At 39.8% G+C, this 18,526-nt stretch overlaps 1 protein-coding gene across 4 annotated transcripts in view; it reads right to left on the bottom strand.

Moving 5' to 3' along the window:
* Window positions 1-18,526, bottom strand: part of TBATA (thymus, brain and testes associated) — a 692,576-nt gene that overhangs the window by 124,373 nt on the left and 549,677 nt on the right. For all 4 annotated transcript variants that reach the window (XM_044056960.1, XM_044056961.1, XM_044056963.1 and 1 more), the window contains one exon: window positions 5,056-5,141. In XM_044056960.1, coding sequence (XP_043912895.1) covers window positions 5,056-5,141 — 86 coding nt within the window. The remainder of the gene's footprint in view (window positions 1-5,055; window positions 5,142-18,526) is intronic.

Raw genomic sequence — 18,526 nt, 5'->3', positions numbered from 1 at the left:
TGGACCTATAAAGTCCACTTGTATTCAATCACATGTGAGTTCTATTATATATTATCACAGGTAGACTTATCAAAGGGTTCGTAAGGCCTGGGTTAGGCACCATCTTCTGACATTCTTAGCAAGGTGCACAAATATTTTTTGTTTCCTTTATAATACAAGGCCAGCAAAATCTGGCTAAAATCCTGGACTTTGTGTTATCTATGCCTAGGTGCCAAGACAAAAAGTGACTATGTGCCAGCTTCACCAGTAGTGCTCTAAAAGGTTTTATTGCCAAAAGCTGTCTGATTACCTACTTCCTTTCTGTAATCTCTGTGTGGAGTAATGCATTTTTTAGTTCAACATATGGATATGAAGTGTTTCTTGGATCATTTGTTTCTTCTTATACTCTGATAAAAGTCCCTCTAGCTCTAATTAGTGTATTGTCTTCCCACTGGGCCTTATAGACATTTGCACGACCTATCAGCAGGTCATCCGTTACAATATTATTTCCGTCAGTATTCTGCGATTGTCTTACTTGTTCTGCCATTTGAGTCTTGTTTCTCTTTCGGTTTCACTCTCTTCTCTGATGATTATGACTCTGTTCCAGCTCCCTCTTCTGTTTCTTCATGTATGAGATTATTCTGTCTTTGTCCTAGTTTTCATATGAACTTCTCTTAAGTTACTTCTAATTATGTGCCCAGTCCTTTTAGTTTCCGTACGGACTACTTTTGTTAGCTTGCCTACTGTAGTCTTTTGGCAGGACTCAGTGTTCGCTTTACATATTTCAGACATCTAGACCCAAATTTTAGTTTCATTTGGGTTTCTAATTTCACACTAGTTTCTTTGCTGGGCATATGTATCTCTGACAGCATATTTTGCTGTCTGCCCCACTCTTTCATTTTATAAAAATTCTTTGAATTGGGATAGGTTTTGACCAGTTAGCACTTTATATGTTAAATTAGGTACTAAAGCTAATGGGTGGAATACTTTATCTAAGTTAGTTTGCAATTTTAGTTTGATGGTGACTGGATGGGAGATAGGAAATTCACCCCAGGGATCACGTCAGTCGCTCTACTAGACATGGGTCCAGGGAAGTAAATACTGTGGGAAGAAATAGCCAGGGAATTGTTATGGTTAGGCTTGTATAGGCCCTAGGGCCGATAGCCTAGTACAAACCTATGAACCTATGGTTGCAAGGTACTCTCTTTTCTCCCCTACACAGTTTTGTGCTTTCACACATATTGTGATGTAATTATATAATTATGCTTCCCATTTCTAATAAACCTTGCAACTCTTTCCTTTTATGAAAATAATATGTCTAAGACATTTAGTTACAGCACTGTGACATGAGCCAGATTCAGCAGTTCTTGTACCAAGTGTGCATTCAGCTGCATCAACAGATTGGCTACCAGATTTTGGTCTGAGAGAACTATTTTTTAATGATACAACAGTGTTGTCATTAATTGTTCTATACTTTGCTATGAGACCTGGAATAGAGAAAACAGACATGTGTAATGCGTTTTGCATATTTAAAGATAGAAACACAGTCTTAGTTGAGGCCTTGCTAGGAGCCTTTGATGTATGAAAGTCAGATTTAGTTTACTATTCCACTGAAAACAATCATTATATTGAAACATCTACAAAGATTGCAGTCCCCTCTGAGAATCCTGCATTCATAAGTTACTAGGGACTGCTGTTATAAATGTATCCATTTATAAAACATTTCTTGCAACATTTACATTGTTTCCCAACCGCAACTTCAAAATGTGCATTAAATCATACATTTGTGACCTGACTGATTTGTACATAATAACTGTATAGATATAAAATTCAGAAGTCTGTGCCTTAGATGAAATTCCAGGCCTAGCTAATATTTCTTTTTTATTTTCAATTTTTGATAATTATGTGCATCTGCACCTTGGGGTGGCCACGGTGGTGCAGCGGTTAGCGTTGCCTCCTCACAGCAAGAGGTTCTCTGGTTCGATCCTTGGCTGGGGTGCCTTCTGTGTGGAGTCTGCATGTCCTCCCTGTGGTCGCGTGGGTTTCCTCCGGGGGCTCTGGTTTCCTCCCACATCCCAAAGACATGCAGTAGGTGAATTGGACACTCCAAATTGGCCCTAGGTGTGAGAGTGTGCATGTGTGTGCCTTCTGTGGAAGGTTGGGCGCTGGGCTGGCAACTCAACACTGTAAAACTCCACTGCCAATCATGAGCGGACAGATGATCCGCTGTGGCGACCCCTAACCAGGAAAAAGCCGAAAGAAGATGTGCATCTGCACCTTCCATGCCCATATAGGCTTTTAGGACTCCCTGGTCAGGTGAGAAGACATGGGCCATTCCATTTGAAGCCGATTTTCCTACAACACATATCTTTGAATGCCACTAGATAGGTCTCTGATCCTAGATTCTTCAGCTGCATACCAGTATTTGGAACCCCCAACAAGGTGGCCTGTTGAGTTGCTAAGATACTGAGCTGTTGTCTCAGGCTTACTGTTTTTTAATCCATCGTCATACACTGATAGCTGTGGTAGTGTTTAGCAAAATCTTGAGTAACTTTCATACTTTCAGATAGCAGCAGAGACAACTGCAGTATACAAAGTAACAGACATAGTCTGTAACAGAAACCCTTTTTTCTGCCGTTAAGGTCCTGCTCTCAGTGTAGGTTCATTTCTAGCACATGTTTGTATAAGCTTTTATAGTAACCCCTTTTCTGGCTACAACAATCTCCTTCAGCTCAAATTCCCATAGTGACATAAGGGTTACACAAAAAATTGGCTTAGTTCTTTCTTGTGCAGGGTTAGAGTAGTTGAAGTATTCAGGAAGAGAAAAGCATGTCTCGGATTCTACAGTCAGTATTTTTCTCCACAAACAATCGTATCAGAAGAACATTACATTCTTAGGTGAGGAACTATTCTAGAATAATTATCGAGGTACACCACATGTATCAAAGAATCACAGTCCAACATTTCACATGAAACTGCATTTTGGTACTTGTTGGAAACTGGAAAACAGTAGAGAATTTGACTGAAATCTAGGTTTATAGATTTCAAGACTCAGGTTTAGCTACAGAGACAAAATAACATTTTTTTCAGCTTAGAGAGTAACTTAAATTAGGGTACACATACTTCGTGAGCAGTTCTTCCAGGAAGCAAATAGTCTAAATACTGAGAACAGAAAGTCACAGTTCGGGTAACTGCTTTCTGATGCACCTTCATTCTGCTTTTCAAAAGACATTTCAGTACTTTGAGAAACCACAATTCATTCTAGTCCCTACAACTTTAAGCAGAATTTATCATACAGGTAAAGCCCTCTCCTCACACAGGAGGACAGCGTCTCAAACACAAAACGGATAATAATTCAACTGGCACAACTTGTTGAAATAAATCCCATGTAACAGCGTTCCTTGCCAGTCCCAGGAACCCCCTTCTAACTCTTTCCATCAGGAATTTGCATTTTTTTAACAGCGCTATGCATCTTGTCATCTTAATCCCTCTAGTTCCACCCTGGTTTCCATAGACCCCTCCATATCTGCTTGGAAAAATAATCATATACTTTCCCTCACACACCTTCTGTCTATTAAAGGTAAAATATAACTACTTCTCCAAACTGTTCTACTGATGTCACAGAAGAGGTTTAGATCCCTAGAGTGAGTATTTCTGATGCCATTTGACTTGTTGATGTGCAGTAAATCCATTAGTATTGGGTTAGAGGATGCCTTGTATGCCGGACACAGGTCACCTCTTAGCAGTCTGTAGGGTATCGAGTATAGTGACAGAACTTTGAGTTGTTCTATGTAGAACATGTTGTTTAGGTGCTCTATCTTTTCTAAGGTATCTCTGTGGGTGTTCCAGTTGTTACATGTGTGTGTGTGTGTGTGTGTGTGTGTGTGTGTGTGTGTGTGTGTGTGTGTGTGTGTGTGTGGACAAATACATGCCAAAGTGGGCATTATACTCAATGACTGGCCTAATGAGAGCTGTGTAAAGGTGGACAATGACATCTTTAGATCTAAATGCAATTCTTTGTTTATAAGCTGTGCAATATAGGAGGATTGTTTTACAACAATGGACACGTTGGTTAAACGGTAGGTCACCGTCCACATACGTTTTTAAATCTCAAACAACTGTCTCAGCTGTTAGAGGTATTTTGTCAGTGTGGTAGTTTTCTGGCATAGATGACTTCCCAAAGGAAGGATACAATAATGGATTTTTTATAATTTAGTTTCAAACCATGATTTTAGCACTAGTTATTTATTTGGGACAAACCTTCCTGCAGGATGGATAAGTAATTTGGGGATTCAATGACTGCTCCTAGCCTGCAGTAATCAGAAAACATACCCAGACAGAGCCCTTTGGTATTGGCTTTTATTTCAGAAAAGTAATGTCAAACAGGTGATTCAGGCCATGAAATCAATGCATAAAGAAGATATCAAAGACAGAAGCAGAAATATGTAACAAATAATTCATCAGTCTGAAGAAGGATAACATCTAGGTGAAGTTGAAGGCAACTTACGTAATATGGTACATCATACACTGATACAACCTTAGCAAGTCTGCAAAGAAGAAGATGATGCCTCTCACCTGGGGCATAGCTCTCTAACACCCTTCATCACCTTCGTTATACCTGTACTTCTTAAACTACTACACCTACTTATAATTAGCAGAACCAAATTACTAATCCATCACGACTTCTCTATGAACACTCAGACTTGCTTATCTCCTCTAAAACCTCACTCTGTTGTATTTTTTAAATTACTCCTCCCTACCTGATACACCAATCTTAAATCTATTATGCTATGTATTCACTGAAACTGTATTATAAAAGTTACTGCTCTAAATCCTGATTGCATTAAATATGATACCTTGGAGCTTTTCACTCCAGGCCTTTGCTGCCCAGTTGGACTTTTCCGGTAAACAAATGTCAATAAATAAATAATAAATAATAAGTACCCACAGTCTGGATAGGCATTATCTGACCCCACTAACTCTATCTTTTTACAGTAGAGTGGACATGCCTTCAAAAACATCTTTTTAATATGTTTGTATTGCCAACAAAAAACATGGAAGATCAGATTTGCTTACCTCATGGTTGTTTTCTGCTTCAGTGGCAAGGCAAACCCTAGCTGCAATGTCTCTCAGTTCCTCCCGCCAAGCTTCTGATATAGAGCCTTTGGAAAAAAATGACTTGAAGTTAGTCTTGAAGCATGTGTTGGTAGTCTACTATTTTGGGAAATAAAAAAAAAGCAAAATGTGTTACCTTATTACATTAAAACAGTAGCGATAAAACAAACTCCACCACCTTTTATTTCTGAACCCTACTAAAGACAAACCTATTGAGCATGGATCATGTTCTGATTTTTGCCTCGCATACTATTTTATAACTAATGACATTATTAAAAACTATGTGCATGATGGTATGCTCAAAGCCATTTCATTGCATGTAACATGGATGGACTTCTCAAAGCCATTTCATTGCATGTAACATGGATGAACTGCTCAAAGCCATTTCATTGCATGTAACATGGATGGACTGCTCAAAGCCATTTCATTGCATGTAACATGGATGGACTGCTCAAAGCCATTTCATTGCATGTAACATGGATGGACTGCTCAAAGCCATTTCATTGCATGTAACATGGATGGACTGCTCAAAGCCATTTCATTGCATATAACATGGATGGACTGCTCAAAGCCATTTCATTGCATGTAGCATGGATGGAGTGCTCAAAGCCATTTCATTGCATGTAACATGGATGGACTGCTCAAAGCCATTTCATTGCATGTAACATGGATGGACTGCTCAAAGCCATTTCATTGCATGTAACATGGATGGACTGCTCAAAGCCATTTCATTGCATGTAACATGGATGGACTTCTCAAAGCCATTTCATTGCATGTAACATGGATGGACTGCTCAAAGCCATTTCATTGCATGTAACATGGATGGACTGCTCAAAGCCATTTCATTGCATGTAACATGGATGGACTGCTCAAAGCCATTTCATTGCATGTAACATGGATGGACTGCTCAAAGTCATTTCATTGCATGTAACATGGATGGACTGCTAAAAGCCATTTTATGGCATGTAACATGGATGGACTGCTCAAAGCCATTTCATGGCATGTAACATAGATGCACTGCTCAAAGCCATTTCATCGCATGTAACATGGATGGGCTGCTCAAAGCCATTTCATCGCATGTAACATGGATGGGCTGCTCAAAGCCATTTCATTGCATGTCACATGGATGGCTGCTCAAAGCCATTTCATTGCATGTAACATGGATGGACTGCTCAAAGCCATTTCATTGCATGTAACATGGATGGGCTGCTCAAAGCCATTTCATTGCATGTAACATGTATGGTCTTCCCAAAGCCATTTCATTGCATGTAGCATGGATGTGCTGCTCAAAACCATTTCATTGCATGTAACATGGATGAACTGCTCAAAGCCATTTCATTGCATGTAACATGGATGGACTGCTCAAAGCCATTTCATTGCATGCAACATGGATGGAATGCTCAAAGCCATTTCATTGCATGTAACATGGATGGACTGCTCAAAGCCATTTCATTGCATGTAACATGGATGGACTGTTCAAAGCCATTTCATTGCATATAACATGGATGGACTGCTCAAAGACATTTCATTGCATGTAACATGGATGGACAGCTCAAAGCCATTTCATTGCATGTAACATGGATGGACTGCTCAAAGCCATTTCATTGCATGTAACATGGATGGACTGCTCAAAGCCATTTCATTGCATGTAACATGGATGGACTTCTGATTTTCATTTCCTTTTCCTACTCATGACAAGCTGCTGAACCTGTGGATAAACAATACAATCAATTAATTTTTATTTCAATTTGAATTTGTTTATTCCTCCTGTTTTTTGCATTTGTGTATTTTATCAGTTGAGAGGCTGAGAAATATTTTGGTACCACTTTTCTCCTTACATCTGCATTATCAGTAGTGACAATGATGGGTCTTGTATAGTTTGTGTTTGCATCCTATCCCATTATTGTACATGCATGTCACATCTGCCACAAATTCAGTCAAAAAATAGAAAAATAATGAATGGAGAATCTGGAAACATTCTCTGGCTTAACAGACAACCATGCTTACAGCAAGGTGTCATTCATCATGCTAGAACTTCTTTTTTCTCTAATTAAAACACAAACTTAACAAAAAAATTGGCAAAAGATAATCATTGCTTGGCCCACAAATTCATATAATTATCCTGCATAACATATTTGCCACATTTCCTTGTAAATATTACTTGTACATTCCTGTACATTGACTTCATATTTTTCATACACATTCTTGGATTGTGCTTTTTTGATTCAGTGACATCTTCAGGAAGGGCAAACTACACATCTACAATGTCAATGAGGGAAAATCATGATTGCTTACATCCACACCTTTCAACTGTCTAGAATTTTACAAATTGTCAGCATTTTTGTCTCACATAGTTTGCCTGTTCCTCATGATATTTGTGTTTTTCTGTCAAATTATTGAGGATCAAACTCACTAAATCATCACAGACATTTAAGTTTCATATCCTTCAGAAAAATCCATGCTAATGCAAAATATGCTACTCAATCAACTTTATAATTTTATGAGTATTATTTAAAATGTCTCTTTTTGGGTTCTTTTCCCTTGTTATGTTTGGCTTTGCCCAGAATTCTTGTGCTAATAGGTTGAGAAGTATTCTTAAGTCAGATCTAAACAACTGGCAATTTTTCCTTGTATATTCTCCCTTCTAAAATATTCTGTCCTCTTGGGTTATTCATTGGAGCATTCCACATTTCTTCCGTTATATACGTTTGATATTTCTTGAGTATCCCATTATATATTTTCTGGTATGCAAGCTCTTGACTTTTTTTATTAAACAAGAAACAACTTTATTAAATCATCAGTTATGACGTAAGCAATCACACATTTATATAACTGAAAACAAACCATATTGACATCATTTTAGTTGCAAACATTATACATCACTGTCCCATCACTGTCAGTCAAACATTACATAGCTCATTCAAATCCTGCCTTCTTTTAAACCTCACTCCTCATCTGCATGCGTTGTTTCCACATTTCCCATTTTTTCTATGTAATTTGGTCCTACCCTTTTCTAAAGTCCATTTCCAGTTGTTTTACCTCTGTTACTATATTCACTACTTTTAGTACAGTTGGTTTAGTCTTTGATTTCCATTTTCTAGTAATTGCTTTTTGGCAGCCACCCTAACTGGACTCAACATTTCCTAACTATGTCTAGGGAATTCTGATTCTGTATCGCAGCTCAAAAAATCATTTTCTTAGGCGCACCAATTTGCTCAACCAGTATTTCTGATAGAGCAGTCTGCAGGGAATTGTTCAAGTCTGCCAACTCATTATACTCCCAGAAAATATGTTTCCAATGACCTCTTTCTTCCCTATCACACCTCCAACATTTGATATCTAACTGAGGAAAATTCTTTGGAGTCTATTCAGGGTATAAAAATACCTATGCAAACACTTCCAGGCAAAGATCCTAAGTCTTCTAGATTTTGTTTCATAACTGGGAGACATACATATATCCCCCATTGTTTCTTTGTGAATTGATATCTAGTGTCTCCTCCCAGTCATTTCTAACCACCTGTGACTGATTCCTACAGTTAACATGCAATACTTTATATGCCCTACTAATTATTCCCTTTCTAACAGCAGCTTCCATTCTAGACTCCACCAAAAACTCTACCAGTGCTGGTCTTTCACTTATGATCCCCCTATTTTTCTCTCCCTGCTTACACTCTGATATCAATCCCTGATAGGGAAGGCAATCTCTGCCTGCAGTCCAAATAAATTATTGGCCTCCTCTCACTCCATGACCCCTCCCCCTCCAATTACTTGTTCCCAATACCTTGCCTCCCCTGCCAGTCCTCGTCAATAAACTCCGGCACCCTCTCGCCCACTGTCTGCATCCCCATTTTCAGTCCTCCATCAGCAGCATCTGCCCCCTCCACTCCCGACTCCCATGCTGGCCCAGTTCCCAGAATATTATCTGCTACTCCATCAATACAACACGGTACATGGTTGTCATTATTCTCCCAAAGGATCTGCATCCAAAATCCAAGTCTTTGCCCATGTCTTGAACTTCTTCCCTGCTTATTCATCACCCTTCTCCCTGAACCACAGGTTTCTGTCTGTGCTATGCACAGGAGCCTCAGTTACGTAGATCCAAAATCCCCCCCACTGGGCAGTCCCAGACTATCCCACTCCAACAGTAGAACCAGCCCATCTCACTTGACTCCCACCATACCCCCCAGAAAAAATCCCTCAGCTCCTCATTAACTGAGATCCGCAACTTCTCCTCTGGTTGACAAAAACGTGCCCGACCCACAAACAAAACCAATGGGACCAAACACCATGGTGTGCACAACTGTGCTAAGCATTATAAACATGCAGTACAAACATAAAAGGCCTCTGGTAATGTGAGTGAATAAAACAGGAAAAAATAATGTTCTCCAACATGGAATTTTTGTTGATGAAAGCCTTTTCTGACATAACACAAACACTGCAGTGAAATTCAGGACCACAGTGACAGTTTATACTTAACATATCCTCACTCCTGAGTAACACTGGCATTATGCATTGTCTGATACCTGGTCAGCAAAGTACTTTATGATTTGGGTAACAGGGCAGTATGCAAATTCATGTGGGAAGCAAGCATGCAGAAATGAAGGGCCCAGGTACAGTATAAGTGCCCAGAAGCATAGTTGGCATCTTCCAAGCAACACCAGCCATAAATGAATTGTAGCTTGAGGTGGGAAATGGGTGCACTCATCACCCCTGAATTATAGCATGAAGTAGGAAGTGGCCACAGTAGTCACCATTGAATTATAGCATGAAGTAGGAAGTGGCCACAGTAGTCACCATTGAATTATAGCGTGATGCAGGAAGTGGATGCATTATCTACCCTGAAGTATAGCATGAGGTAGGGAGATGACGCATGACCCACCACTGGATTATATTATGAGGTAGGGAATGGGCACATTATCTACCATTGAATTATAACATGTAGTAGGGAGTGGACGCACTCGTCACCACTGAATTATAGCATGGGGTAGGAATTGGGCATACTATCGGCCACTAAATTATAGCATGAGGTAGGAAGTGGACGCACTATCTACCACTGAATATAACATGAGGTAGGGAGTGGATGCAGTCACCACCACTGAATTATAGCATGAGGTAGGGAGAGGGCACATGGGCCAGCACTGAATTTTAGAATGAGGTAGGAAGTGGGCACACTATCCGTCACTAAATTATAGCAGGGGGGAGAGAGAGTGACTGCAGTAGGTATGGGCAGGGAATGGGTGCACTCGTCACCACTGAATTATAGCATAAGGTAGGGAGTGGATGCCCTCATCACCACTGAATATAGCATAAGGTAGGAAGTGGGCACATGGGCCAGCACTGAATTATAGCATGAGGTAGGAAGTGGGCACACTATCTACCAGTGAATTATAGCATGAGGAAGAGAGTGGCTGCAGTAGGTATGGGCAGGGAATGGGTGCACTCGTCACCACTGAATTATAGCATAAGGTAGGGAGTGGATGCCCTCATCACCACTGAATATAGCATAAGGTAGGAAGTGGGCACATGGGCCAGCACTGAATTATAGCATGAGGTAGGAAGTGGGCACACTATCTACCAGTGAATTATAGCATGAGGAAGAGAGTGGCTGCAGTAGGCATGGGCAGGGAATGGGTGCACTCGTCATCACTGAATTATATCATGGGGTAGGAATTGGGCATACTATCGGCCACTAAATTATAGCATGAGGTAGGAATTGGGCATACTATCGGCCACTAAATTAAGTGGACGCACCCATCACCACTGAATATAACATGAGGTAGGAAGTGGGCACATGGGCCAGCACTGAATTATAGCATGGGGTTGGAAGTGGGCACACTATCTACCACTGAATTATAGCATGAGGTGGGAAGTAGATGCACTCATCACCACTGAATTACAGCATGAGTTAGGGAGTGGGCACACTATCTACCACTGAATTATAGCATGAGGCAGGGAGTTGATGCACCATCTACCACTGAATATAGCATGTGGTAGGGAGTGGATGCACCATCTACCACTGAATATAGCATGTGGTAGGGAGTGGATGCACTCACCACCACTGAATTACAGCATGAGGTAGGGAGTGGACACACTATCCACCACTGAATTATAGCATGAGGAAGGGAGTGGATGTACTATCTACCACTAAATATAGCATGAGGTAGGGAGTGGGCACATGGGCCAGCACTGAATTACAGCATGAGGTAGGGAGTGGACGTACTATCTACCACTAAATTATAGCATGAGGAAGGGAGTGGATGTACTATCTACCACTAAATATAGCATGAAGCAGGAAATGGATGCACTCACCACCACTGAATTATAGCAAGAGGTAGGGAGTGGGCACACTAAACACCACTGCATTATACCATGAGATAGGAAATAGGTGCAAAAGCCACTACTAAATTTTAGCATATGGTAGGGAGTGAAGGAAGTGTTACTGATCCATTAGACATCATAACAAGTTGTGTGTTATATTACAATGTATACAGCTGACCCCAACACTCATGTCTCAATCTCAGAGAATCTGTGATAGAGATATAATTAACATGCCATCGTGCCGTGCAGATTTATACCCACAAATCTGCATTCACCTATTGTTTTAGTTGCTCCAGTTTGCTTGATAACAGACTGGCATCAGTATAAATTGGAAGTATCACACGATCATGCCACTGGCACTCTTCTGCCTTAGGGAACAGCACAATGGACTTATACTGATTTTCTTGTCTGAATGTGGCACACTAATCAAATGCATAATATTACTGATTATAGAACTAAAGAAGTTCTTGAAGTCACAGATGTTGCAGAACGTCACTCAGAATATAGTACAATGTAAAAAAGTTACACATACACATATGAAAAATGTTCAGTTTGATGACATTATACAGCACAGAAAGCCTGTTTATCTATTTTATATATATATATATATATATACACACACACATACATACATACATACATACATACATACACGTGTCAATACCAAACGTAAATATGAGACAAGATCTTTTTAAGAGGCAGTGACATGCTGCTTCAAGTTAATATGAATATGATTTCATAAAATACTTCCATGGAATGCTATCATGGAGAATTTTAAGGTTTATTTTTTGTATATTAGCACATGTGCATATTGATTCACCTGAACAGCTGACTCATTAAGAAACAATTTTGCATTATATGCTTAGTATTATTGTTTATTATTTGAAATGCATAGTTTTGCACACGTGCATGATTCATTGGCATACTGTTCCATATATTCAGCAATGAACTATTTTAGTGGTTGGTGTTGCATTTGTGTATTTTTATTTGCTCAGCTGAGAAACCCATTGAGTACAAGAACCTCTTTTCAGAAGGGATTTGGAAGCATCACCTAGTTACGTAAATTGCTCATCGCTGAAAATATGTACAAGTGGAGACTGAAGGATCAAACCTAGAACTACAGGCTGAAGTTCGCTAACAGCTAATAACCTTAGCCGCTATGCTAAACTGTTTACAAATGATACATTTGCCTCACTTGTTACATGTGTGTACATATATGTGTGCCTGTGTGTGCTTGCACATGCGCATGTGCGTGTGTGTGTTTATACTGCTGCTTCCCTTTTGGAACAATCCTGTCTGACGTACTGTTTCTCCAGCTGTTCTACTCTTATGCATTTTGTGTTAGAATTGTCTCTCTGGTCTGACTGATGCATGTGACTTTTTTCACTCTCTTTTTGTTAACACACTGTGGTGTTTTAGGTATATTTTATGAATGTTTATCATTCTCTAGAAGATGTTAAATAAATCGATTACATTTGGCTAGCATAATGCTTCAACAGTGAAACCATGCTGCCCTGGGTCTATATTAAATCACTGAACGCTTAAAAAAAAAAAGCGAACGGTGATTAATTGACCCTATGTAAGTGAAAGCTTACAATGTCAAAGTGTGAGTTTCAAAAAAAAAAAAAACAATCAATTTCAAACTTTACATTCAGTGGGGGGCTGCGCCCCCCCCCCCCACCCCCCTACTTAAATATTTCAACTCCAAGACTGCACCAAAGTACCGAAGCGACAAAGCGAATACTTTCCCAGGGAAAGAATTCGCTTAACAGCTGCTTCAATATTTTCCGTTTTCATCCTTTTCAGTTCGACCAAAGCGCATTCGAAAGAATGAGTCTTCGGTCTTCTAATATAGACCTGCTGCCCTAGGCCCTCTGCCACCATACCCTTTAAACATATAAAACTTTTCCATCAGAAATAATTTTATGAATTTTTTCAACTACTGAGATCAAACTGTTTAGTGTATAGTTTTTCATTTGCCTTTTCCTTACTTCTACTGTAATGAAGTCACAACACAAACAACTTTCCTTCGGCCTAATGTACAACTTTCCATAATTGTGTTAAATAGCGTACTCACTGGTTACCTGGATCTAGATTTGGTTCTTTTAGAATACTACACTAGAATATCTCTGGACTCCATTGGTATATTCAGTCTCAGTTTTAAGAGTTTTGACTGAGCATGTTGCTATCTAAAGATACTGGTATCAGACACACTGTCAAAATAATGGTCTGATTGATATAGGGAAGTCCCCTTCCTATTTTACAAATAATGTAGAGGGAAATAGACTTACTGTCATCTCACTCTCTGTCTATATTTCTACTTTTTTATGTTGACATGTACATTTGCCTGGTAGTATTTTGGTTTGCCATTAGTTTGATAGTGCTACGTGTCATACTGAGGTGGACTACATAGGCCTGCTTTCTTCTTATGGTTTAAATAGGTGGAGATCTGGTGAGCCCTACTCTGAACCTGTATTTCTTCAATTGTAAGTTCAAGTCAGAGTTAAGTTCTGCTGACTGATTTATATCTTGTCCAGTACTGCTCAGCAGTTTTTGTGATGTGATTTTGCACTTTACAATTAGGTGGTCTTCAAGAATATGGGAAGAAAGAGAAAGCTTTTGAAGTCTGCATATTTACGTTGTTACCATCAAGCAAGTCAGTTTTACTGTACCTTATTAAATGTAATGGCTTGCTATAAAATATTACAATCATCTATGTCTAACCTTTCAGTAGAAGCTCAGTTTTATTTACCCTGACTTTCTGGGAGGCTAAGACCTTAAACATTACGTCAACCCGCCTCACAGAAGCTTCATCTCTGGGTTGGCTTGAGCCAGCAGCCTTGTTTTTACATATGACATTCTTCAAAACTTCAACAAAGTACTCCTCACATTTGTGTTTTTATTGACCTAAGACCTTTGATCTGGTAGAATCCTTCCTTTTTTAACTATCTGTCCGGTGCAAATATCAGCTCTCAGACCCTTAAAGGACCACTATAGGCAGAAACTATATATATATATATATATATATATATATATATATATATATATATATATAAAATACATACACACACATATATGGATCTACTTCACATGACAGAAAACTCATTTAACAGAATTTCATTTGACCTAGACCAAAATACTTAAGTTTCAGAATACTGAAAACTCATTTGACTGAATCTCATTTCCCTGAAAGCTTATAATGCTGAATTTCAAAATACTAACTTTTAAACCATAGACATGCACACTTACAACAGCATTGACTCTTTCCAGAACTTAAAAACTACTTACTTACCCTCTTAACAGAAACCGGATTATATAAAACCAAACTAGGCTGGGGGCTATGCCTCCTACATCCCCCCAATGTGGGGGGGGGCTTGCTCCCCACACACCCCCTAACTATATATACTAACTCCAGGACTGCACTGCAGTCGGGAAAAGGGCATATACCTTTTACTTGCCTCACAGTACTCTACACGCTGCCACTACTGCTGGGAACATACAAAAAATCCACCATATTACTTTAGATACTTCCCATAAAAATGTAAAGAGACTTACCAACATTTAGAAACACTACAACACTACTTTCTACATGACTATTGGTATTCTGACAGTCAGCACTTTACGTTACAGTATTATTTTTATCACAAGCACGTCACAGTTGAAGGGAAACCCACATCATGTCTATGGCTTAAAATTCAATGAAATGAGATTCAGTCAATGAGTTTTCTGTCATGTGAAGTATACCCATATTTATTTATTTTATTTATTTTACATTTGTTTACTTGGATGGTCTGACTGGATATATGTCCATTTTCAGCGGAGGCCCGGGGAGAAAAGCTCCAAGTTAGTAGATAACATTACATTAGTAACATTTACAAATTAACATAGTTTACAGTCTTCAGTAAGGTTACAAACATTTATAGAACATGGTAGGCAACTGAGAGTTTTACAAAGGGTTTCACACAGATAAGGACTTTATCCCGTAATGAGCTCTAGATATGCCACAAAGCAAAGTCATATGCATTTTAGAGTCAAATAACAGATTTAATTAGGTATGATATCCAATACCAGGGGGTGGGTGTCAGTCAGGTTTTGAACAGGGACATTGCCAGTGCATTTGAAAGTGCAGTTTGAGGCTTTTTTTGAACTGGGTTAGAGAGGGGTGGAGAGTAAGTTCAGCAGGTAGCGAGTTCCAAGTTTTGCCTACAGAGTTGGCAAATAGTCACCAGCCACATTTATGCTTTTGGTTGTTTGAATCAGTTTGTCAACAGAGCGCAGTGACCTCTGGTTGCTGTAGGGATTAATGATCTTGTTTAGTGCTGGTTTCTTATCGGGGTGGTTTAGAACTTTGTGGGCTATTATAAGTTGGTTGTATTGGAGAAGACTAGTCCATTCAAGCCAACCTAGTTGAGTTAAGTTGATACAGTTGTGGGTCCTAAAGATTGTACCTGTAGCAATTCTAGCAATATAGTTGTAACAGCTTGCACGTTTTCTAAGAGTGGTTATATTCAAGTTAGTGAAAAGGGGGGAGGCATAGAGAAGGGTAGACAGTAAGTGGGAGCAAGCGATAGAAGTTCTTGCAAATGGAGTGAGGAAAGGTTTGATCCAATAGAGGGAGCCCAGTTTTTTGTTGATGGTTTTGATGGGTTGATTGACATGGGTATCATATTTTAGGGTGTTCTCGACTGTGACCCCTAGGAGTTTGGTTTGAACATCTGGGGATATAAGTGTGCCATTATTGGATCTTATGGTGAAGAGGACATACAGGTGGGGGAAAAAATTAGCAACTTAGTTTTGCTGGGGGTTTAAAATAAGCTGATGGTTTGCGAACCATTTTTCAACATCATTGAAAGTATTCTGGGTTAGAGTCATCAGCTCAGCTGAGGAGGAGGCTACACAGATTAAAGTGGAGTCATCCGCATATTGGATGCAGGTGGCCTTGGGAGTGATTGTGGGTAGGTCATTGAAAAAGACTGAGAAGAGAAGTGGTCCTAGTATGGAGCCTTGGGGGATTCCTAGTGTGATGGGTAGATGAGTGGATAGTGTATTCTGCCATAATACTGCTTGTTGTCTGTCAGACAGATAAGATTGGAACCATTTAATTGCACAGTTATTTAGTGACAGTTTCTTCAGGGTATGGATAAGTAGTTGGTGGTTGACCATATCAAAGGCCTTAGAGACAGCTAGGAAGAGAGCTGAGGTAAGTTTGTTATTATTTCAGTTGAGGTTAATGGAGTTAGAGAAGGAGAGGAGGGCTGGGGTGGTGCTGTGGTTTGGCCTAAAGCCATGCTGAGAGTTGGCCAGTAGTTTATTCTGGGTGAGGTAGTGCATTAATTGGTTCTGGACGCATTTTTCCATTATTTTGGCCACTGGTGATAGTATGGCTCTTGGTCTGTAGTCTGAGAGGTCTAAAGAGTTTCCTCCTTTATGGAGAGGAATAACATGGGAAACCTTCCAGACAGAGGAGATGGGTGGCTTCGGACAAGGTTCGGTTTATAATAATAGAAATAGGGTATGCAATGGCATCTGCCACTTTCTATAGATATTCTGGTGGGAGGAGATCAGCTGCTAGGGTAGTGGGTTTTAGTTTGTTAATTTGAGATCTGATGATTGATGTAGATACAGGCTGGAAGTTAAAGGAGAGTGGGATAGCGGTCGAGGAGGAGTCCTGATTGGGGCCACTGGGAGCTAGTTGGTTAGCTAGTGAGTGGTTGGTCTTAGTGAAGAAACTGTTAAAGACATTTGCAGTTTCCTCTGGAGATTTTAGGTTATAAGCTGATGGGGTGGGAATGGTGGATTGTCCAGGGTGGAGCAGTTTGTTTACTCCTGCCCAAATCTTTTGAGGCTTGTTCTGATGTTTTTGTTGAAGGTGTTGATAGAAGTTTTTTTTTGTCTAACAATATGGCTTTCTTAGTATCATTCCTTAGCTGCCAGAATTTAATATGGTCAAGTGGGTCTTTTGAGGTACGCCATTTGTCCCATGCTTTATTTCTTGCTATGATTTTGGTTTTGGTTACTTTAGAGAACCAGGGGGCAGCTTTAGTTTTGGCTCTAAGGGTGCAGACAGGAGCATGGGAATCTAGAATGGTAAGGAATATAGAATTAAAATAGACTACAGCATCATCCAGTGGAAGATCTTTTAGGATGGCCCAATTGCATGCTTTGAGTTCATTCTGAAAATCAGTGGTGTTGAAGTTCTTGTTATTTCTAATAGATTTATAGAGACTTTGTCGGTGGTTATCTACTTTATACTTGATGATGTCAGTGAGTAAGTGGTCACTTATATCATCTGGGAGGGTGCCAGTGTTGTACAGGTCTGGGTGATTGCTGATAAGACTCCAGTCCAGGATACTACTTTTGTTGTAGGGTTTATTTATTCTGGTGGGTGAGGATATGAGTTGTGTATAGCCATGAAGGTTTACATGGGTTGTGGGTGATTCAGAGGAACAGTTGTTCCAATCAATATTAACGTCTCCTAACACCATAGTTTCATGGGGGTATGTGTTGGATAGCCATTGAAAGAAGTCCTCTAGGGTATTTGTATTATTGTCTGGGGGGATATAAATGCAGGCAATGAATATAGATTTAATTTTGTTAAGCTGTAGTCTGATAACGAGAGTTTCAGAATTATTGAACAAGGGAGGTTGTTGTGGGTCTAATGTGACATCTAGTGTATTTTTAAAGAGTACTGCTACTCCCTCACCTTTCCTTGACTTACGGTCTAGTCTGAGTATGTTGTACCCTGGCGGGATAACTTCATTGTCTTTAGTTCCTGGTGTTAACCAGGTTACTGTGAGACATAGCACATCAGGTAAGTAGGCTGCTAAGAAGGCATGGAGGTTATGGACCTTGCTTATGTGCTTGATATTTAGGTGACAGGTCAGGAGAGAGTTAGGGGTCCTTGTAGTTGGACAAATGTTAGAAGGGGTAAAGGGCTGGGAGCCAGAGCTTGTGGGAGGGGTAAGACCAGGGTTTGGGTGGATGTCTCCATCCCTTATCAGACAGTATTGTACAGTAATTAGTAGTTTCAGGGCTTTGCTAATTATTTTATGATAATATCTGGTTTGGGGGGAGATAGACTATAGTCTGGTTAGTTGGTGGTTGTTAAGAGTGG

Source organism: Protopterus annectens, chromosome 14.part0, assembly GCF_019279795.1.
Source record: "Protopterus annectens isolate FY-2018-M chromosome 14.part0, PAN1.0, whole genome shotgun sequence".
In the NCBI taxonomy this organism is placed as follows: domain Eukaryota; kingdom Metazoa; phylum Chordata; order Ceratodontiformes; family Protopteridae; genus Protopterus; species Protopterus annectens.
Note: the sequence above shows the minus strand (reverse complement) of the source record. Positions and strands in the feature narration are given on the sequence as shown.